At 44.7% G+C, this 23261-nt stretch overlaps 3 protein-coding genes across 10 annotated transcripts in view; all 3 read right to left on the bottom strand.

The window, feature by feature from the left end:
* Positions 1–1347, bottom strand: part of LOC106573736 (uncharacterized) — a 45123-nt gene extending 43776 nt beyond the window's left edge. Inside the window, 1 exon segment of the mRNA XM_082962388.1 lies at positions 1337–1347. Coding sequence (XP_082818514.1) covers positions 1337–1347 — 11 coding nt within the window.
* A 6483-nt stretch (positions 1348–7830) lies between these two features.
* Positions 7831–14993, bottom strand: LOC106573737 (transcriptional repressor CTCF). Of its 3 annotated transcripts, none has more exons than XM_014149070.3 (12): positions 14795–14967; positions 13415–13505; positions 12671–13174; positions 12170–12524; positions 11883–12053; positions 11540–11794; positions 11293–11442; positions 10971–11131; positions 10525–10707; positions 10284–10416; positions 9900–10136; positions 7831–9802 (listed from the first exon to the last, which is right to left on the bottom strand). In XM_014149070.3, exons 2-12 carry the CDS (start codon positions 13436–13438, stop codon positions 9582–9584), a joined length of 2394 nt encoding a protein of 797 aa, XP_014004545.2. In that variant the 5' UTR covers positions 13439–13505; positions 14795–14967; the 3' UTR covers positions 7831–9581. The 3 variants fall into 3 exon arrangements, with proteins under 3 accessions (XP_014004545.2, XP_014004546.2, XP_014004547.2); XM_014149071.3 differs by having other exon boundaries at positions 7831–9799; XM_014149072.3 differs by lacking the exon at positions 13415–13505 and having other exon boundaries at positions 14795–14993.
* A 394-nt stretch (positions 14994–15387) lies between these two features.
* ripor1 (RHO family interacting cell polarization regulator 1) overlaps positions 15388–23261 on the bottom strand; it is a 135275-nt gene continuing 127401 nt past the window's right edge. For all 6 annotated transcript variants that reach the window (XM_014149065.3, XM_014149064.3, XM_082962676.1 and 3 more), the window contains exons 13-22: positions 21627–22586; positions 20852–20991; positions 20304–20472; positions 19887–20022; positions 19544–19705; positions 19027–19185; positions 18516–18712; positions 18282–18365; positions 18065–18155; positions 15388–16864 (exon numbers count right to left, since the gene is read on the bottom strand). In XM_014149065.3, the coding sequence (XP_014004540.1) occupies positions 16764–16864; positions 18065–18155; positions 18282–18365; positions 18516–18712; positions 19027–19185; positions 19544–19705; positions 19887–20022; positions 20304–20472; positions 20852–20991; positions 21627–22586 (2199 nt within the window). In that variant the 3' untranslated portion in view covers positions 15388–16763. The remainder of the gene's footprint in view (positions 16865–18064; positions 18156–18281; positions 18366–18515; positions 18713–19026; positions 19186–19543; positions 19706–19886; positions 20023–20303; positions 20473–20851; positions 20992–21626; positions 22587–23261) is intronic.

Raw genomic sequence — 23261 nt, 5'->3', positions numbered from 1 at the left:
GCTCCCAACGAACAGTATTGTGCTAACGTTGCTTCCAGAGGCAGTTTGGAACTCAGTAGAGAGTGTTGCCACCGAGGACAGACAATTTTTACGCACTAGGTGCTTCAGCACTCAGCGATCCCATTCTGTGTGCTTATGTGGCCTACCACTTTGTGGCTGAGCCGTTGTTGCTCCTAGACATTTCCACTTCACAAAAACAGCATTTGCAGTTGACCGGGGCAGCTCTAGCAGGGCAGAAATTTGATGAACTGACTTGTTTGAAAGGTGGCATCCTATGACGGTGCCACATTGAAATTCACTGAGCTCTTCTGTAAAGTCTTTCTACTGCCAATGTTTGTCTATGGAGATTGCATGGCTGTGTGCTCATTTCAAACACCTGCCAGCAACGGGTGTGGCCGAATTCACTCATTTGAAGGGGTGTCCACATACTTTTGCATATATAGTGTATCAGTAGCTGGCAACATAGAGACCCTGAGGGATGACTGCTCTGAGAGCTGAGAGCTGACGTCGCAGCTGGACCTTATTGAATTCCAGCTCTTCTAGTGTTAAAAGACTCCCCACTTCTCCTTATATGGTTCCTTTCGAAACGCCCACTTCTCCTTATATGGTTCCTTTTGAAACGCCCACTCCTTTCGACACCCCCACTTTTCCTGAGCGATGCACTGCACTGAGAGATGACATATCAGTAGGTGGCAGCATAGAGACCCTGAGGGATGACTGCTCTGAGAGATGAAGTCGCAGCTGGCCCCTATTAATTATTTTTGGCACTTAACATTGTCTATATATACTGTACTTCCATATATTTTTCAACTGGTACAGATGAGTCCTGTGAAGCTTGTAGTGTATAGTCCAAACTGATCGGACGCTACAGACAGAAGTTAGTAGATCGGCTGTACCGACTTCAGACGAGTCCCAAGATGCTTATGGGGGCCAAACCGTTCGGAGGCTACATGAGAAGTCTGATTTTCGGGATGTCTCATCATCTGACAAACAATGCTCTAGCTCTGTCACCTTTCACTGCAGATGTGGAAGTGTGTCACAGGCAGATGCAGTGGATTGAGACGCATCCAATGCAAAAAAATAACAGATACAGTATGTCATCTCTCAGTGGAGTGCATCTCTCAGGAAAAGTGGGGGTGTAGAAAGGAGTGGACATTTGAAAGGAACCATATAATGAGAAGTGGGGATTTTCTAGCAATTTAACATCAGAAATGGTGGAATTCCATAACTACTAGAACATCCATAACTTGATATTTCAATTATTATTATTATTATTATTTCAAATAAGTTAAGGTAGCTAAGGTTAGCTAGCATTTACATTTATGAAAAACTTTACGTTCCATACATGGCTACTTGTAGGTAACGTTCAAAGAGTGAATATATATATTTGTTTTGCATAACTGAAATTCCTTACTGTCATATCTGCAGACCATGACTAATGTCTGATAACCCAAACGACATCTTGAGTGGTTCCATGTAGTGAATCTGTTATTCAACGCATTTGTATGGGCTAGCAGTAAGGCCAAAAATATGTTTTCATCAAATAATTATTGTATACTTTTTTGATACTTCAAGGGGTCTTACAATTCAAAATCAAATAGCTAAATGATCCTTGGTATGACCTTCTTAAAACAATTCCATATAGCTTAGTAGACCCCCCACCAACCATGGCCACTGTGTTTATAATTAGGTACACAACTGATGTAAGCGTGAGGTCATACCCACTGTCAGTCACATTAGATTACATTTTATCTGCCAACATACAGGTGTGTTACTTCCCTTTTGTCTGGTGAGACATTTCTGCTTTGTGAGTGTACAAACAACACAAACTGAGGCCAGCATAACTTGTGCTACTACACTGGAAAACAATTATTAAAATGTACTTACACAGGTTCCATCCTCTCTAAAATGCATTGAGCCTCTCCATTTCTCTCTCCCTGGTTTCCTCCATCTCCCACCCTCCCTCTCTGTCTAGCGTGCTATGCTTCCTTCCTCTGCTCTGTAAGTTAACACTTGGCATGAGCCTGAGGTTTCCATGTGTTTGCTGTGTGTGCTCGGACTCTGTTTGCACTGGCTGGGTATTTATTCTAGAGGGAGATAGGTACCTGTAGCATAACAGAAGTCTCTGTTTAAATAATTTCCTCATTCTTCTGTAAGCAATCAGGCTAGTGCTGTAGGCCCTACTGAAGTTAGTCCTGACTGATCATAACCAGGCTCAAGTAAGGCTGTATGCATATATAGTAGTTGGCTTACAGATGAACTTAGAGAAACAGTATTTAAGACATGAGTAAATACACAAGCTCTAACAAAATATTGGGGATATGTGACTTACCCTGACAGATTGCTTGCAGTGGACAACATAAGCTCTTCATAGACTCATCACCTGGTGGAAAAATGTAAACAAAAACAAACCTGTGTGTGTGCAGTGGTGTGAAGTACTTAAGTAAAAATACTTGAAAGTACTAATTAGGTCGTTTTTTGGGGTATCTGTACTTTACTATTTATATTTTTGAAAACTTTTACTTTTACTTCACTGCAGTCCTAAAGACAATTAGGTACTTTTTATTCCATCCATTTTCCCTGGTACCCGAAAGTACTCGTTACATTTTGAATGCTTAGCAGGACAGGAAAATGGTTTACTTCACACACATATCAAGAGAACATCCCTGGCCATCCCTACTACCTCTGATCTGGTGGACACATTAAACACATGCTTCATTTCTATATTGTGTCTGAGCCCCTGGCTATCTGCGAAAAAAAAAAAAAAACTGGTTTGCTTAATATAAGGAATTTTAAATGATTTATACTTTTACTTTTTATTTAACCTTTATTTAACTAGGCAAGTCAGTTAAGAACAAAATCTTATTTACAATGACGGCCTACCCCGGCCAAACCCGGACGACGCTGGGCCAATTGTGCACGGCCCTATGAGACTCCCAATCACGCCGGGATGTGATACAGGCTGGATTCAAACCAGGGACTGTAGTGACACCTCTTGCACTGAGATGCAGTGCCTTAGACCGCTGCGCCACTCGGGAGCCTTTGATACTTAAGTATATTTTAGCAATTACACTTACTTTTGATACTTAACTATATTTAAAGCCAAATACTTTTAGACTTTTACTTAAGTAGTACTTTACTGGGTGACATTCCTTTCTCCTTGAGTAATTTTCTATTAAGGTATCTTTACTTTTACTCAAGTATGACAATTGGATACTTTTTCCACCACTGTGTGTGTGTGTGTGAGAGAGAGAGACCCACCCTCTTCAACATATATATATTTATTCTAGATCCTACAAGAATCCAATGTCAAATGTCTACTCTTTGCTGATGATCTGGTGCTTCTGTCCCCAACCAAGGAGGGCCTACAGCAGCACCTAGATCTTCTGCACAGATTCTGTCAGACCTGGGCCCTGACAGTAAATCTCAGTAAGACAAAGATAATGACGTTCCAAAAAAGGTCCAGTTGCCAGGACCACAAATACAAATTCCATCTAAACACCGTTGCCCTAGAGCACACAAAAAAACGATACATACCTCAGCCTAAACATCAGCGCCACAGGTAACTTCCACAAAGCTGTGAACGATCTGAGAGACAAGGCAAGAAGGGCATTCTATGCTATCAAAAGGAAAATAAAATTTGACATACCAATTAGGATCTGGCTAGATATACTTGAATCAGTAAAATAACCCATTGCCCTTTATGGTTGTGAGGTCTGGGGTCCGCTCACCAACCAAGAATCCACAAAATGGGACAAACACCAAATTGTGAATCTGCATGCAGAATTCTGCAAAAATATCCTCTGTGGACAACATAAAACATAAAATAATGCATGCAGAGCAGAATTAGGCCGATATCCGCTAATTGTCAAAATCCAGAAAAGAGACGTTAAATTCTACAACCACCTAAAAGGAAGCGATTGCAAAACCTTCCATAACAAAGCCATCACCTACAGAGAAATAAACCTGGAGAAGAGCCCCCTAAGCAAGCTGGTCCTGGGGCTCTGTTCACAAACACACCCCACAGAGCCCCAGGACAGCAACACAATTAGACCCAACCAAATCATGAGAAAACAAAAAGAGAATTACTTGACACATTGGAAAGAATTTACAAAAAAAACGTGCAAACTAGAATTCTATTTGGCCTGAAACCGAGTCCACCGTGGCAGAATACCTGAGCACGGTGACTAACCCAAAATGAAGGAAATCTTTGACTATGTACAGACTCGGTGAGCATATTGCTATTGAGAAAGGCCGCCGAAGGCAGACCTGACTCTCAAGAGAAGACAGGCAATGTGCACACTTCCTACAAAATGAGGTGGAAACTGAGCTGCACTTCCTAACCTCCTCCCAAATGTATGATCATATTAGAGACACATATTTCCCTGAGAATACACAGGCTCATAAATCATTCGAAAAATAAATCCAATTTTGATAAACTCCCATATGTATTGGGTGAAATAGCACAGTGGGCAATCACAGCAGCAAGATTTGTGACCTGTCGCCACAAGAAAAGGGCAACCAGTGAAGAACAAACACCATTGTAAATACAAATTATATTTATTTATTTTCCCTTTTGTACTTTAACTACTTGCACATCATTACAACACTGTATATAGACATAATATGACATTTGAAATGTCTTTATTCTTTTGGAACTTTTGGGAGTGTAATGTTTACTGTTAATTTTGTATTGTTTAAACATATGTTTCCCATGCCAATAAAGCCCCTTCAATTGCAATTGAATTGAGAGAGAGAAAGAGAGAGAGCAGCTCAGACTGCCAGCTGTCAACTTGAGCTAGAATCAGCTCAAGAGCTCCACTTGCAGGTGGAACCTGGTAACTTAAGCCACATTGCAAACAGATACAGTATTCACACACCTTTACTTTTGACACATTTTGTCTTGTTACAGCCTGAATTTAAATGTATTAAATCCTGTTTGCAACAAGGCACTTAAGAAATACTACAAAAAATGTGGCAAAGAAATTTACGTTTTGTCCTGAATACAAAGTGTTCGGGGCGAATCCAAACAAACAAACACATCACTGAGTACCACTCTTCAAATTTTCAAGCATGGTGGTGGCTGCATCATGTTATGGGTATACTTGTCAGCGGCAAAGACTAGGGAGTTTTTTAGGATAAAAATAAATGGAATAGAGCTAAGCACAGGCAAAATCCTAGAGGAAAACTTGGTTCAGTCTGCTTTCCAACAGACACTTGGAGACAAATTCACCTTTCACCAGGACAATTACCTAAAACATCAGGCCAAATATACACTGGAGTTGCTTACCAAGACAACAGTTGGTATTTTATTAGGATCCCCATTAGCTGTTGCGAAAGCAGCAGCTACTCTTCCTGGGGTCCACACAAAACATGAAACATGACCTAATACAGAACATTAATAGACAAGAACATCTCAAGGACAGAACTAAATCAATTTTAAAAAGGCACACGTAGCCTACATAGCAATACATACACACAAACTATCTAGTTCAAATAAGGGAGAGGTGTTGTGGCGTGAGGTGTTGTTTTATCTGTTTATTAAACCAGGTTTGCTGTTCATTTGAGAAATATGAGATGGAACGTAGGTTCCATGCAATAATGGCTCTATATAATACTGTACTCTTTCTTGAATTTGTTCTGGATTTGGGGACAGAGAAAAGTCCCCTGGTGGCATGTTTGGTGGGATAAGTGTGTGTCAGAGTTGTGTGTAAGTTGACTATGCAAACAATTTGGGATTTTCAACACATTGTTTCTTATAAAAAAGAAGTGATGCAGTCAGTCTCTCTTCAACTGTTAGCCAAGAGAGACTGGCATGCATAGTATTTATATTAGCCCACTTAATGTTCCTGAGTGGCCTAGTTAGTTTTGACTTAAATCGGCTTAAAAATCTACAGCAAGACTTGAAAATATCTGTCATTCAATGATCAACAACTAACTTGACAGAGCTTGAAGAGTTTAAAAAAAGAATAAATGGGCAAGTATTGTACAATTCAGGTGTTAAAAGCACTCAGAGATCACTGCCAAAGGTGATTCTAACATGTATTGAGTCAGGGAGTTTAATAATTTTCTAATCAAGACATATTAGTTGTATTTTCCATACAAATATTTAAACATTCTTCCACCTTAACAGAGTATTTTGTGTAGATCGCTGAAAAAAATAATTAAATCCATTTTTATCCTACTTTGTAATAACAAAATGTGGAAAAAGTAAAGGGGTTTGAATACTTTAAGTCACTGTACATTTCGGCAGGATGACATTTGTCATGAGTCTTGTCCTGGAGGGAGAACTGAGCTATTTCCCGCTTAGATAGGCCAGCTGCAAAGTCAAAACGGGCTATAATGTACAAATTCATGGATTTTGTTGTTGCTTTTTGGTCTTAATTTAAAGTTAACAGTGTGGTTATGGTTAGGTTTAAAATCAGATTTTATGACTTTTTGGCTGTGCCAGCTAGTGACCACTCGGAAAATCAAATCTGATGATCCGTATAAAACAGGTGTAGATCTTACCGTGAAATGAAGCTCTTAACCAACAATGCAGTTCAAGAAAGAGTTAAGAAAACATTGAGTAAAAATAGTAAAATAAAAAGTAACACAAAAAGAACGATAATGAGGCTATATACAGGGGGTACTTGTACCGAGTCAGTGTGCGGGGGTACAGGTTAGTTAAGTTATTTTGTACATGTAGGTAGGGGTAAAGTGACTATGCATAGATAATAAACAGCGAGTAGCAGCAGTGTCAATGTAAATAGTCCAGGTGGCCATTTGATTCATTGTTCAGCAGTCATGGCTTGGGGGTAGAAGCTGTTATGGAGCATTTTGGTCTTAGACTTGGCGCTGCGGTAGCAGAGAGAACAGTCTGACTTGGTTGACTGGAGTCTTTATAATTCTTTGGGCCTTCCTCTGACCGCCTATAGAGGTCCTGGATGTCAGGAAGCTCTGCCCGTGATGTACTGGGCCGTACGCGCTACCCTCTGCAGCGCCTTACGGTCAGACGCCGAGCAGTTGCCATACCAGGTGGTGATGCAACCGGTCAGGATGCTCTCGATGGTGCAGTGGTAGGAACTTTGAGGACCTGGGGACACATGCCAAATCTTTTGTCTCCTGAGGGGGAAAGGCATTGTCGTGCCCTCAAGACTGTCTTGTTGTTTGGACCATGATAGTTCGTTGGTGATGTGGACACCAAGGAACTGGAAACTCTTGACCCACTCCACTACAGCCAATGTTAATGGGGGCCTGTTCGGCCCACCTTTTCCTGTAGTCCACGATCAGCTCGTCTTGAGAGGTTGTTGTCCTGGTACCAGTCTGACAGGTCTCCCTATAGGCTGCTGTCTCATCATTGATGATCAGGCCTACCACTGTTGTGTCGTCAGGAAACGTAATGGTGTTGGAGTCGTGTTTGAACAGGGAGTACATGAGGGGCCCCAGAACAAGATTTATGACAGAAACCAGTAACCTGCTTAACTAGGGGTGAACAACCCGCTGCCTGGAGACCCGTCTGAAGCACTTTGTTCCAGCCATAATATAGGCTAACACACCAGGTTCCAGATAACCAGCTGCTGCTCTTCTGCACACTAAAACACACACAGCTCATAAAGTAGCCTCAGTGGTCAACAACAAACAAATGCCCAAAGATAAACAAGCCCCAGCCAATGCCATGTAGCAGGGTTTGCAAACCTGTCAATCACATTCACACGAGTGAAACAGCAGCAAGCTTCAAGCCCTGAGACAAGATATGACAAGTCTTTCAGTATCACCTTTGACAAAAATCCCTACATGATCTGCTATAATAACATAGTAATGTCAAGATAAACATTTTAACAAAAACACTCTAGGCCAATATATTTTTATTAGCTGTACATTCCTCATACATGCCCTCTCAGCCCAGCCATAATACATGTATTTATGTTGCTTTTCAGGTCGTTGCTAAATTCACACAGTACAGCCAGGTACAAAAATGATCAACCCAGAATTTAAGCGCTTGACAAAAAGCAATTTAAACGCAATTACATATAGGAGGAAAAGTCAGGTTGTATCGGCATTAAAAATGTTCTGTGAAAGAAAGTAAATAGTCATCTTAAACAAGTAACAAACTTTATACAAAATATCCTTCCCTCAGTTCTCTCCTCCCCTTTTTGAACGTCATTATCAGAATTTCTCAAGGCCCTCTCCTGTACACATCCCAAAATAAAACTATGCAGTTATGACAAAATGGTCTGCCAAATGAACAGTGAACTGGGAGAAACATTCTGCTTCACAAGATTACCAAAGCCTCAATAATCATATTTCATTTACAGTTAAGACCTGAAGCTAGTTCAATTGAACACCTCCCTCTACAGCCGTCATATTCAACTCTGAACCCCGGAGACAGTTTCACTGAGTTGTTGTTCCACTCTAATCAGGGACTGATTTAGACCTGGGACACAAGGTGTGAGCAATTCATTATCAGGTAGAACAGAAAACCAGCAGGCTCTGGACCTCGTAGTGTAAGAGTTGAATACTCCTGCTCAACAATTTCACAGATCTTGACTAAAGCTTTTAAGAATATGAATGCATTTAACGTCACTTAATCTCTTTACCTCATCTTGAAATGCAAAACAAGGTCATCTTTCAAAAACTAGAGCATTAGTGACTGTGGTTTGGGATGAACAGTGTGATAAGAGTGAGTAACGTACCTCCAATAAATGCGCTACAAATATTCAGGCTAAAAAGCTCAAGACAGGGAAGGTCATATAGCCAACATGATTCTCAAAGTAGGCAAAGCCTCCCACATTAGAGATAAGCCATATACAGCCTGTGTTCCAAACAGCTACGGTTGACTTCCTTTCCTCCAGCATTAAAGGGCTTTAAATCACTAGAAAAAGATTCAAATGCTGGTAATAAAACTAAAATAAAAAGTATTTACAAGCAAAACGAGCCCAGACTACCTTTTGTACAAAACATAACAACCGCAGTCAAACTTTGTGGATGGACGATTTCACTGTCCCTGGCCTGATGTTGATCGAAGCCTCTACAAACTTCAGAATCTGTGACAAGTATAATAAGTCATATGGAATATGCAGTAAATAAAACATTTTTTTTTAAAAGAAAGCCATTCCTATCAACATGCCGAGCTAAAGTTAATTTTAGTCTACAGCAGATATAAGGTTCTAGATTACAAGGCTCACTTGGCACTCACTGTTGCCATGTCAAGGTCACAAACAGGTTACGAAAATAGTTGTTAGATTGAGGGGGGGGGGGGGGCGGGGCGGCAACTGACCACTGCAGTAAGTCCCAATGTCCACCATGTGTCGAACCTCAGCTACCACCCCCCTCCATGCACCAATAGATTACAGTAGAGAATGGAGCTATTATTTCACCAAATCTACATTTCTACAGACCAAAGCAGCTGGAACTTTAACTGTTACAGTGAATGCATAGAAGGATGTGGGTTTGAGTGAAAAGAAACAGATTTGTTAAAAACAAATTATAAAAATAAAGTGTAAAGCGGAGTGATTTGTAATATGGCAGATCGTATGAAGAGGGTGGACTTGAAGGGAAAGGTTGAGACAAGGGGACATCTTTGAGCTGTCTGGGCTAGATCACCGGTCCATCATGCTGAGGATCATCTCAGGGGTGAGATCTCCGTTGGGGGCAGCCTCTGCTACAGGCAGCTCCACTGTCTCCACCCCTGCCTCTGCCTCTTCCGACTGCTGCTCCACCACCACCTCTACGGCAGCCTGCTCAGCCTCTGGCTCATTCTTCACTATGATGTTCTCTATGACACCTGTATTCTCATCCTCCACCTGGATGATGGCTGCTGCTGAGGAGACAGAGGTAACACCAGGCATTATAACACAGCATTAAATGGGCATATATTCAGACATTCCATGACATAGCACCAGTGGGGTGTAACTCACCTGCAGCAGCCTTGCCCTTAGGGGCAGCCTTGCTAGGTTTGGCAGGTGAGGCAGGTTTGGGCGCATTCTTGGGGGGTCTACCACGTTTCCTCTTGACGGGCGGCTCCACAGGGGCGGGGATAGGCTTGGTGGGTGGAGCCTGCTCCAACTCCATCTCCTCCTCTTCCTCCAGCAGTGCCTCTTCGGCATCCTCATCCTCTTCATCAATGTCATCCAGCTCAGGATCAGCATTGTCCTCTGGAGAAGGGAACAGTTAAAAAGAGTAACACTGATCTCATTACATTCAATGAGCAATAGCAAGTAGAGGTTTGGACTGAAACAGCTTATTATAGCAAAGTCAATAGGACACTACAAATAGATACTTTTCTGTAAAACAGGCCTCACCACTATCGTCATCATCGTCCTTCCTTGAGCGCATCTTCCTCTTCCTCCCACCTCGTCCTCTCTTGGGTGGGGTTCCATTCTCTCCCTCAGTAGGATCCCCGTTACAGTTCTCTGCATGTCTAGCCATGGTGTTCTAAGGAGAGGAACACAAAATGTTTGAACAAATTAAATGAAGGGCTATGTCCAAAACATGGGTGTATTCTTCCACTCAGTTCATTTGTGTTTGAGTAAGTGTCCATACTCTGCGGGTGAATGTCTTGCCACACTTGGTGCACACAAAGGCAGTAGGCACAAAGTTGGGGTCATGGTAGCGCCGGAAGTGCATGTCCAGGAGCTGCTTCTGACGGAAGGTCTTCTCACACTGGCTACAGGCGTAAGGCTTCTCTCCTGTGTGCGTGCGCCTGTGCATCAGCATGTGACGCTCCTAGTCAATGTAAAGACAGCAAGAAACACACACATAAGGACAGAGAAGCTGCTGGGAATTTTACCAGCTCCATCTCAAAACAATCAGCATTGAACCAGTTTCCACAAACTCTTGCCTTCCTGCCATTGACCTTTATTGGATATTTACTGACAAAGGAGCAGACTCCATCACCATAACTACCCAGCATCACACACACTATGCATTTACTCCCATCAATCATCCCAGGTTAGAGACAACAGGTTACAGACAGCAGGCCCTCTTACTTGTCTGCAGCAGTAGTCACACTGGTCACACTTGAAGCGTTTCTCATTCTTGTGGGACTTCTGGTGCTGGATGAGAGCATAGCGCTCGTGGAACACAGCATCACAGTAACGGCATTTCCGGCCCTGCTCAATGAACGAGTGCTGCTTACGCAGATGGACACCTGGAGGAGAGAGGGGGTGTTAAAACCAGCTTATTGAGAGAGATGTCATCTGTATACACATTAGGCAAGTTCAAGCACGATGAAGTTTACGGTGGAGATGTCCAAATCATGCTGTCATCATATTGGGATGATCAGGCCAAGTCAACGTCTAGGTATCTAACCCAGGTCACTCTTGCGGGCGATGACTGTGTCACAGTGGGGGCAGTGGAACTTGGCCACGTTCTCTGTGTGCTTCTGCAGGATGTGCATCTTCATGGTTCCACTCTGGGTGAAACGGGCGTGGCAGATGTAGCACTCGTACGGCTTCTCTCCTGGAAAACAAAGCAGGAAAACACGTTTGGACAAGTTCACAACAATCAGGTCAATCACTAATTGTGTTTACACAGTATCCTTGTGGCTGCGCCTCACCTGAGTGTGTCCTCATGTGTCTCTTCAGCTTGTAGGTGTCTCTGCTGGCGTAGCTGCACAGACTGCACTGGAACGGACGCTCCCCAGTGTGGGAACGGATGTGCCGCTTCAGTTTGCTCACCTCCACACTGGCATAGTCACACATGGAGCACTTGAAAGGTTTCTCATGAGTGTGCTTGTAGCGACGATGTCGGACCAGCTCTCCGCTGGTCACAAAGGCCATGTCACAATCTTGACACTTGTGTGGTCTGGTACCTGTAGACAGAGACAGTTATAACGGTATCCAACATGGACAGGACTAACAATATAGGACTATCCTTTAATGTGACTGATGACACCATACCTGTGTGTGTGTTGAGGTGGTTCCTCAGCAGGGTAACGGTCCTGAAGGCCCTTCCACACAGATGGCACTTGTGGGGCCTCTCGTCCGTGTGGCTCTTCATGTGTCGGTCCAGGTTGGAGCGGCGGGGACAGGTGTAGCTACATAGCTCACACTGGAATGTTTTCTTCACACCTGGAGCATACAAATGCCTAGAGTCAACACTTGCAGAGGCAAACAGCACCACAACTTGAGTTACAACATTTACTATAAACAAAGGACACAGCAAGCAGCAGTGCTAGTAATCTCACCCTTCTTCTTGATCTTGGTGGGTTTGGGGGGCTTCATGTTGCCCACCACCTTCTCTGCGTTGACCTCAGAGAGCATCCCCTCCTGCTGCTCCTCCTCAAAGTCATAGACAGACACGTCCATGTTGTCTTTGTCCCCCTCAGTGTTGTAGCGCAGCTTGCTCTTCTTTGCTTTCTTGGCAGTCTTCTTGGCCGGGGGTTGGTAGTCTGGGTCTGTGGTCCACTGTGAGTCTTCAGGCTGGGGCTCGCAGTGCAGCTCCTCCTCCTCCTCCGGCTGGACCTGCTGCTCCTCCTCCTGGTGCTGGAGCTCATCCTGCTCCACTGTCTCCACCTCACCATTCGCACCCACCTTCACCACCTGAAGGAGCAGTGTTTTAAGTTTCTCTAGAACTAGTACATCTAGATATGTACCAGTGGCACAAAACGCTGCTATACATCCCTGGGAAAAGATGCTTCCATTAGTTCTGAATGATGTAATATCTAGTCTTGAAGTGCAGTTCTTACCTGGAAGCCCTCTGGCAGGGGCAGGGTGTGGCAGATCATAGGGTTTCCATCTTTGGGCATGGCCGTGGCGTCCACGAAGGTGCCCTGTAGCTCCTCTACAGTGGCCTGCGTTACAGGCACAGCAGAGACAGGCACCTGGACGAGCTGTAGCTCCCCAAGACCTCCAAGCTGCTGCTCCTCCAAATTGACAACCTGCAGAGTGATGATCTGGGTCTCATCCACTGTGGTGACCGTGGCCTCGTGGGCTGTGACCACAGGGGCGTCCATCACCTCAGTCTTCATCTGCAGCAGGGCCGGGTCCAGGGAATCCATTACCATCATCTCCACATTGACTCCATCAACCAGCTCCTGGGGATCCAGGCCCCCCTCTCCCACAGGTTGCTGGTCCATTACCCCCTCTGCTGCTTGCTGGAGCAGGTCTGCCACCACCTCCTCCCCCTCATAGGTGATGCTGTCCTTGGCCTCAACCACAACGTCGGTTGGTCCGCCGTCCATCGGTAATACCTGAGAGAGCCAACCCAAAACCAATCAACACACAATCTAGCAATGTAATGTGAACTCAACCATTTATTCATAAATGTTGAAACAGTTTTTTCAATTTTGCAGGGAATTTAAATCCCTTTTCAGTACCTGGACATATGATCAATCTAGCTAGGCTTAACAGACAGAAAATGGCATACTGTTCAGCTCACTCAAGATCTCAGACAAAGTTAATGAAACTTCCTCAGCTTCCTAAATTGTTACCTGCACCAGAAAGGAATACTTCATCTTTCTAGACCTGCTTGGCTTCCTCAATGTCTGACTCAACTCCCCTGACTGTTACCTGACACTGAACCTGTGGGGAAGACAAACAAGTTGACATTTCTACATAAACCTACTGCATGAATTGAAAGCACACATTCGTAGCTAGTTGGGCCATTCTGCGAAAGGTGCAATTGCGGGCCGCAATTTTGATATATGACTTCATGTCCACTAGCTAGCTAACGTCAGCTAGTCATGTTTATGTACCGCTACCAGCTGGGTTGTAGAGGGAGCTCTACCCTGTTTTGATCAATTCTATCTAGCTAGTGTCGTTGTAGCTCAAGGTAGGCTTTGAATCAGACAACGGACACTGGATGGAAAATGACCTGCAGTAAGCTTGGAGAAGACATTTCGTTAAACAAAAATCTAGACTACGTGCTCATTAAGTGTAGGGCGAAGGGGGACGTCGTTTTACTGGAAACGCTAGTGAAAATGGCTATCGTGGTCATTTGCTAGTTCTGCATCTTACTTGTTTCAATTCGGTGTGCGCTAGAAGCCAATTTGGCTACCTAACGTTTATGTTGCTAGCTACTGTTACGTAACGTTAACTAACGCCTGCTAAAATTGTGAATCGTCTTTGCACGTGACTTAGACCTTTTAATTGACAGCTTTTAAAATATGATAAGTAGTTAGCTAAACTATAACATATCAAACTAACAGTTAGCTAATTGTCTAAGTTAGCTAGGTCAATGGTAGGGGGTTGCTAACGTTAGCATTTGCGAAGGCCGTTGTGGGCGAAAACATTTAGTTGTTACTGTTTCGATAATTTATGGCTTTATTAGTTCGTTATCATTACTAGTTATTGGCGTGGAAAGTGACATTATATAGCTAACTTGGCGGTCTAGCTAACAAGTTATGCGTTGAACGACTAGTTAGCTAACTACATGTAGCTAGCTATGGTAGTTACTGTAGTAAGATAATGCATGTGCGTTTTAGAAAATTCGTTGTTCTGTGCTGCAATCTGGCGCGCGCTGAGTTGATACACAGCCGCGAGTTTCCATCTCGACTCCGTAAAAAGGCAGGAAACAAAGACGAAGAAAAAGAAAATGGACGCCTGGCCTTAAAACTAAACCAACATGTTGAAGTCTTTAATGATCGATCCTTGCCGAAATGCAAACTAATATAGCTCCAAAAAGAGTCGTTATTGCAAAATTTCGTAGAACTTCTGGGTTATAAATGTTTTTTGCTAAATTTTCAATAACGATAGAGGGAGACAAACACCCCCCGTCTGCCGCCTGGACCGGGAGCCCCATCGTGACACCTAGAGGCCGATTAAAGCTCCTGCAAAGCTCCCCCCTTTTCTGGAAAGTACTCTTACTTTACCTGCTCTTCGTCGTTTATTTCCTCGCTGAATTCTACAGAAAGCCCAGAGTATGTTCTTCAATCTGACCGAGATGGCTGAGAATTACGCCCTTCTCCTCCGGGGGTTTTAATCCTCTCCCGCTTTTTCAGAAAAGGCTCCGCACAAAATGGCGGCCTTGTGAAGTTTGTGCGCCTGTGCAGAGTGAAGGGGGGCGGTGGCGAAAGGGTGGGTGTAAACCAGTGTAGACATTGAATTATGGGGATTGGCCATGTGGGGCGCTACTTTTGAAATGCCGTACACCGTCATGAATAGATCATTTTAGGTTATTTATCATAAATCTGATCGTATTTCTAATTTCATATGAATGTCAAGTTAAAATCTGTTGTATTCTATATTTATTTAACAGGCCTATAATAAACCCCATCTGAATGTGTCTGCCTCTAGTGTAGTTGTACCAAAATGAAAACCTGTAATCAATTTGAACAATTTGTCTGCCCCTCATTGCTGTGCCAAAAGCCATGGCTACAGTATCTGTTTATTTTACAATGGCCAAACGTAATTAACATAGGGAAATTATACATTAACAAACCCTTCTCACGCAGCAAAAGGAAACTTCATTTTTGAACACTTTTATTAATTCATTTACATTTGTTGCCAGGCAAGATATCTGCCAGACTATACTTTTATAGAAAGAAAATCATCTAAAGAAAATCATTTATTTTAATGCTGCACAATTTGAGTCATATGGAAAATATACTTTGCTGCAGTGTTTCTATTAGCACTGTATCTCTTCATTCTTAGTCTCATCTCACCACTCTCCACTAACTTGAGGCACTTAGACAACTTAAAAAGCTCCTTCAGTGTATATTGTTATTTTGAAGTCCTATATAATAAAACTGATGAATCTGCTAAGTAAATATTATACAGTGAATGCAGGTTCTCATTACACCCTGATTCCACACTATAATGGCCAGCAGGTGGCCAGTCCTAGCAGTGTGGTTGTCTGTTTATTAAGTGAGAAGTTGTCTGCTCCAAAAAGGCAAAGTCCAGTCCAGCACAGTTTTAAGTTTTCAATAATAATTAAAAAAAGAACTCCACCACCAATACAGCAGAAATAATCTTCAGTTATATCGCCAGTGGTGTGAGTCTCAGGAAGTGCATGGTGACTTGAGGCATCAGCACTCAAACCAAATATGAATTTACTCCAATTGTCTCAATGCCAACCGAATTACACTACAATTATATAACATATACACTTCCAGTGGGAATATATATTTCCACAAAGCATATAATGATAGTATGGAATGATGGCACTGTAATAACTTCAGACTTCCTTTCCCGACCGGCATGGCAACAAGCTCCTCATCAGACTGTGGTCCTAGAATTTGGAACTGTTTCACCACCATCATCTCCTGAGGAACAACCCAATCCCTTCCATCCCCATGACTTACTTCAGTACTCCTACCAAACACTCAAAGTCATTCTCCACACAGACCCACGCCAACCTGCTTCATCACAAATTAAGCAAATAATAAGTGCATTTCCCCAGAAAAGTAATCATGTCACTTTTCCACTTTGTTCTATCCATGCCATGATCTGACACAATGATTGCAGTGTCCTTCCATCCATTCATCATCCCAGCTATAATTACATGACTCAGAAGGCAACACCACCAGACCAAAACATACTGTAAGGCAGTAAAATACTTCTACCACTCTTCATCGCTTCTACAATTCCACAGTTTTTCATGAGTAGTTATCACTTATTTACACACAGGTTGGTAATATGCGAGTTTAGTTCACTGACTTCGTGTCAAGCTGTAGATGTCATCCCAGTGTTAGTGAGTGCATGTGCAAAAGTCAGCATCCTCTTTGCATCTGGGTATATTGCACCCTGTTTGACAGTGTATATTTTAATGTGTGTATGGATAATGGCTGTAACAGTGTGTTGACATGGGCATGACGGTATCAGTATTCCGTTCTAGTGGCATTAGAAGGCGGTGCTGGCCATGCTGCCAGGGGAGAAGAGGCGTGGCACTCCCTCCTGCAGTGATATCTCAACATGTCTGTGGGCCAACTTCCCCTCCTCACCTGGACGGGAACACAGAGAACGTCAATCACACACACACAACTCTTTCCCCGCAAACATCTTATCCCATTATTCCCTCATCCACTAGATCCCTCCCACAGAAAACCCACCCTCTGTGCCCTTGTACCCCTTGATCAAATCAAAGTTTATTGGTCATTGTCCCACATACCCCAGAGAGGTTAAAGGCACAGTCAACTTAGTGTATGTAAACTTCTAACCAACTGGAATTGTGATACAGGGGCCTCCCGGGTGGCGCAGTGGTCTAAGGCTAGCTAGCTGTGCCACCAGAGATTCTGGGTTTGAGCCCAGGCTCTGCCGCAGCCGGCCCGAGACCGGGAGGCTCATGGGAGACGCACAATTGGCCCAGCGTCGTCCGGGTTAGGAAGGGTTTGGCCAGCAGGGATGTCCGCGTCTCATCGCGCACTAGTGACTCTTGTGTCGGGCCGGGCGCAGTGCACACTGACCAGGTCGCTAGGTGTACGGTGTACGGCTGGCTTCCGGGTTGGATGTGCGTTGTGTCAATGTAACCGATGTGAAATGACTAGTTAGTTAGCGGTGGTGTGCGCTAATAGCGTTTCAATCAGTGACGTCACTCGCTCTGAGACCTGAAGTGGTTGTTCCCCTTGCGTTGCAAGGGCCGCGGCTTTTGTGGCGCGATGGGTAACGATGCTTCGTGGGTGTCAGTTGATGATGTGTGCAAGGGTCCCTGGTTCGAGCCCAGGTTGGGGCGAAGAGAGGGTCGGAATCTACACTGTTACATCAAGAAGCAGTGCGGCTTGGTTGGGTTGTGTTTCGGAGGACGCATGGCTCTTGACCTTCGCCTCTCCCGAGTCCGTATGGGAGTTGCAGCGATGAGACAAGACTGTGACTACTACCAATTGGATACCACAAAATTGGGAGAAAAAGGGGTAAAATAATAAAATTTAAAAATGTAAAAAAGAAAATAGGAATTGTGATACAGTGAATTATAAGTGAAAAAATCTATCTGTACACAAAAAAAAATGACTTGTGTCATACACAAAGTAGATGTCCTAACCGACTGGCCAAAACTATAGTTTGTTAGCGAGAAATTTGTGGAGTGGTTGAAAAATGAGTTTTAATGACTCCAACCTAAGTGTATGTAAACTTCCGACTTCAACTGTAATAGTAAGCTGTCTCACTCAGTCCCTTATCAAACATGTACTTTTTATCTTTCTACTCACCAAGCACCAGCAGCGCTTGTTTGGCAGCATCCCTCACATCCTCCTTGTCTGATCGACAGAGATAGACCAGCTGGTCAATGCTCTCTTTGGCCTGCAGAACATAAATAACAGAGTGGACTCAACAGTCTGACTCCAGACACTAGGGTAGGTAGAGGTAAAAAACAGATGGAGCATAGAGATTGTTGAAGAGATGTGACTAATAAGTGGTGAGACTGACCTTCAGACATGCAAGTGCTTTACAGCCACACACTCTCGTCTCCACACTCTCATTCTCCAGAAGCTCTAGACAGCTTACTAGGGCCTGGGGTAAAATACCAAAATACACTATAAATTACCCAAACAAACATAAATCCACACTGGTGATCCTAGCAACAAGATAACACTTTTTAAGAAGTGCATTTCAAAAGTGCTACAGTGAGTATGACCTGAAATGAATGCATCTCGGTCTCACCCTCTCTCGATGGCGTGGCTGGTCGGCGAGGCTCCGGAGCAGGGAGCTGGCAGAGGCAGACACCTTCCCCCGCGGGTCCCTGAGCAGTAGGCTGACAGCATGCAGGCCCTCCCTCTTCAGGCTGCTCTCTGGAGGCCTCTTCAGGGCCTTCACCAGCACCTCCTGGTCCCCTGACTGCAGGCTCTGAACCAGCCACACTGAGGGGGGAAATGGGTGGAGGAGGTGGAGGGTGGACAGGGAAGAAGGTGTGTTGTGGAAGGAAGAAGGTAGTAAAAAAGAGAGTGAATGAGGGAGGATGGGAATGGCGATAGAAAGCAGAGAATAGAATGAGGTGAGTATGTTATAGTGGGTGTGGTGAAACAACGAGAGCAATCAGCCTTTTAAATGATGTACATTCACACATTCATCATGACTAAGCATAGAGCCAAGTGGCTGTCTGCAACCTAGTAAGACACATTAACATATTCACTCAAACTAACTCCAAGCAATAGTCAATCTCCCAGACACTAACCCTCCTCCGCCAGTTCAATGATGTGTGTGTCCAACTCGCTCACTCCCTCGGCCTCCAGGTAGCTCCAGAACTGGAAGAGGGTCAGCATGTCTCTGGCCACTCCGCCCCCACGCTTGGGCAGCCTCCTCTCCAGAATCCTCTCCGCCAGACGCAAGAACACTAGACACAGCACAGAGAGATGGGTCAGACGTGACAAAATGGCACATCACAGCTACCCTCAGACTAATGTGTGTATATGTGACATCATATAGGCCACTGGAATCAAAGCCAGGAGCATTTCTGATCCAAACTCCTTAGGGAGAGTATTTTAGACCATGCATCACTATGTTTAAATATTATACATGCCATTTAGCAGACGCTTTTATTCACAGTGACTTACATACATTTTATGTATGGTGGGCCCGGGAATGGAACCCACTACCCTGGCATTACAAGCGCCATGCTCTACCAACTGAGCTACAAAGGATCATATAATGCATGATAGACACACACAGAGACAACAACAACCGTATCACACCTGTGTCTGCCAGGCTAACTCCTCTCTCGGGCAGTCTGTTGGTGTAAGCAGCGGCCAGTGTTGTGAGGAAAGCGTCTGTGGAGGTGCTGTACACACTGCCATCATTTGTACACTGCTGCCATAGCAATGTTGCCCCTTGGCACTGTTCTAACTGGGGCACCACTACTCCAGGACAGAGAGGCAGTAGAAGGCAGGCAGACGGAAAAGAAAACAAGTTAGAGATGGTAGTAATTGAATCATTTACAATTACAGTAGTTAACCTTTGTCATTATTGCCTTAGCTCTGGCAGTGACTAAGCTAATATGCTGTTTTATTGTCCTCCTTACAGCAATAATGAACTCACCCTCATCTGGCTGAGTGGCTCCTCCAGGGGTCTCCTTGGCAACACGTCTGATGAGCTCGAGGACGCGGGCCTCTCTGAGCAGGCGGTCCAGAGCATACATCTCCCCACAGCGCAGAGGCCCAAAGGTCCCCAGCCTCTGCACAGCATACACACAGCACCATTAGGAGTCACAGGCATCACAGAGCCAAAATCAGGACATTTGGTAAGACCACAGATGTCAATTTGAAATAGTTTTATTACATTACAACTGGGAGCTGTTGCTCTGCTTATCGATCATGTTGACAGCTCAACACAAACGCAAGATCCAAGTAGAAGTTATGTTTGAGATTCGAATTCTTCAACTCATTTGGTTTAGTCTCATACATAAGGGGACCATGGGGTGATTTGTTGCTCATATGAGTATGTCATGTTCCTCACCAGAAGTTGTGCACTGCAGTTTTTCAGATGGACCAGTAGTGTATGGTCTAGAGCCTGGCAGCCTGTGCTCACAGGTCCAGAGGAGTGGGACTCCCAGCATCTCTCCTCACAGCACTCATCCTCCCCTGCACTCTCCTCTGGTGGCCTGCCGGGGGCGCTGTGGCGCTCACTAAACAACAACCACACAGGAGCACAAGTATGAGCACATCAGGAAAGATGTATATTTTTACTTGTAATTTTTTTTACCTTTATTTAACTAGGCAAGTCAGTGCAAGTTGTTACTCTAGAGTGGTACCCCGTAGAGCCATGGCTCTACATATCATGCCACCTTTAGATCAGATGAGGGCATTATCATTCAGAATACCAATTAACTTTTCTTATCCTTACTAACGTCCAGCATATTTAAATGAGTGTTACAGTGGCTCACCACTAGATGGGAGTAAGTAACCACACAGAAATCCAACTAGCTACTCTACCAGCAAAACTTCTCATCTTTAAAACTGACTGTGAAGGAACATAGAGAGGGAGGCCATTTTATGGACCCTGACCTGTCTGTCACACTCCTTTTCTCCCCATCCTCCTCCTCATCTTCATCCTCCAGGTCTGAGGTATTGAGGAAGTCAAAGCTGCCGAGAGCCGTCTCCACCGCCAGACTCTGGACACTGGACGAACAACTGCATGTATGGCCCTTCAGAACACACGTACACATGTTATAGAGAGACAGACACACATGCACACACGTACTCAAACATACAGCACACACACACAGTAACAAAAGCAAACATTTTTCAGCAATCCAAATCACTGCCATAAGTCCTGATTGTAAGAATACACCCCGTATTTGGAAAAGGATCATCTGAGGAAAGTATCTGGGAACAAAACAGTGTGTTCTTAAAATTATGTCGTGATGAAATGAATAATAATAGAGAAACTCAAATGTATCTGTGTTTCCTATCTTCTTGTCAGAGGGTTTGGCTCAGTGAGCTCTGATGCTTATCTGTGTCTCAGTTGGGAAGAAGGTGGGTGTGTGTACGTGAACGAGGCTGACGACCGCCCAGCGACAGTACACACATCTCCCGCTGCAGCATTGTGAGATGGAAACATTTAGACTGAGCTAAAGGGCAGGAAGTTCCGCACCCTGATCCCAATCCCACAGGGAACTGTGGGATTCTGGAACTCTGAAATCTACTCAGCCCCCACCAACGTCCCCCTCACTTTTATGAAGTGGTCATTTCCATTGTCAGGTACAACATAAAACACACGAGTCAGAGCCATATATGTACACACTACACAGACATATACACACACACAGCTATAACTTACCGTTAATGTCTCCTCCAGTAGTCTGAGCTCCTGCTCCAGGACCTGTAACTCAGGAAACTGTCCCCTGTAGTCATCCAGAGAGGCAATGACTGCACTCAGGGCTTCCTCAACTTCACTGTCCACAGCCTGCTGCTTCTCACCCTCTGTGGGGCTGGCCTCTACTACAGGCCCAGGCTTCTCGGCCTCCACCACCACTGCCCTGTGGGCAGTGTATGATATTTCCTCTGTGCTCTGGGTCTGTGCTTGTGAGTCTGCCCTGAGATCCAGAGAGGCACCTTGCAGAGACACAGCATCAGTCCTAGCGGGTGCAGAGCTCTGGAGTTCTGGCTCTACCTCTGAAACAGCCCCTGAAACAACCTCTAACCCTGTGTCTGACTCTACAGACACTGCAGAATACCTGCTCTCCGGCCTGCTCTCCACCACGGTGACAGTAGCTGGGGCGAGTGGCTCAGATGGTTCCCCGACCACCACAGTCTCAGCTGGGACAGGGGCTGACTCCGCCCGAGCAGGCATCTCCATCTCAATATCGTTTATAGAGATCCCAGACTGCAGGGAGGTGGCCTCAGAGGGCTCCACTGATTCGCAAGTTGACCTGTCCATCAGTACGCCATCGACGCTGTTCTCACTGATATGGCTGAGGGAGCGTGAATAACGTGTTTGGCCGTTAGGCACAGCCTGTTTCCCAGAATCCTCCTCTTTCCCTGCTGTTCCAGTGTCTGGCTCCTCCTTCTGCACATCCTCCGGTTTGGCTGAGCGGGTAGGGGTGGAGGTGGCAGAGTCTCGGGGAGCAAAGGAGATCTCAATGGAGGGCGCGGCAGCCTGAACCTCTAGCTGGACCAGATTCTTGTTGGCGTGACGCAGCCCCAGGGACAGCTGGGGGCTGGACGAGTCATCTGACGACTCCGAGGAGTTAGACCAGGCTGTGCCATTCTCCATCTCCTCCTGCCTCCTCAGCATGTTCTACAGTGAGAGGGAGAGAGAGAAAAAAAGAGAGGGAGGGAGGAAGAGCACAAGGGTGACAAAGTCAAATGGAGACACTGCCATCAAATTCTGAAGATGGGACTAGTCCAGCAGACATTCAGTATAACAGAGTCAGACAGACAGAGGGCTGAGGGCCCCTGTAAACCAATGCCAAACATTATTAACCAGAGCATAGCTGCCTGGCCTCTGGCCCAGAAAGCAAACAAACTCCCTGCTCCCTTTAATTAACATCTCATTTATCAGGCCTCTGCTTTCGCTAGGCATCCAGGCCCCATCTCACTGGAACAATAAGAACAAATACACGCTTCATATTGAGAGCTGGAGGCTGCGTCTGTTTCCCAGCGCTCTCGGTCATTGAGAATACTACTAAAAACCATTTTAAAACCCAACAAGGAACATAACATCTAACCATAAACACAGAGCTTCTATAGTGGCCAACCGTACAGAGATTCTAAACAACAATTGACAGCACAACACAATCTACAAAGACCTACTGTGAGTTCCTCTACGGAGGTTCTATTACCATGCTCTACCACAAATACCACACCTTTAACTAGTAACTACTGAGGGATCTAGTGGGATGTCTGTAGAGGCTAACTGCACTTACGTCAGTCTGCATGTTAGCAGAGCCCAGGTGGACTGAGGAGACATCAC

Source organism: Salmo salar, chromosome 16 (genome assembly GCF_965601325.2).
Source record: "Salmo salar chromosome 16, fSalSal1, whole genome shotgun sequence".
In the NCBI taxonomy this organism is placed as follows: domain Eukaryota; kingdom Metazoa; phylum Chordata; class Actinopteri; order Salmoniformes; family Salmonidae; genus Salmo; species Salmo salar.
Note: the sequence above shows the minus strand (reverse complement) of the source record. Positions and strands in the feature narration are given on the sequence as shown.

Bases quoted from the DNA above. Each gene is read 5' to 3' on its own strand.
- LOC106573737 (XM_014149070.3), bottom strand. From the start codon at position 13,438: ATGAAGTATTCCTTTCTGGTGCAG. The intron at 11,132-11,292 runs GTTAGATACCTA...TCTCTCCTCCAG, and splicing joins CGCCCGCAAGAGTGACCTGG to GTGTCCATCTGCGTAAGCAG. The intron at 10,417-10,524 runs GTATGGACACTT...TCCTCTCCTTAG, and splicing joins GCAAGACATTCACCCGCAGA to AACACCATGGCTAGACATGC.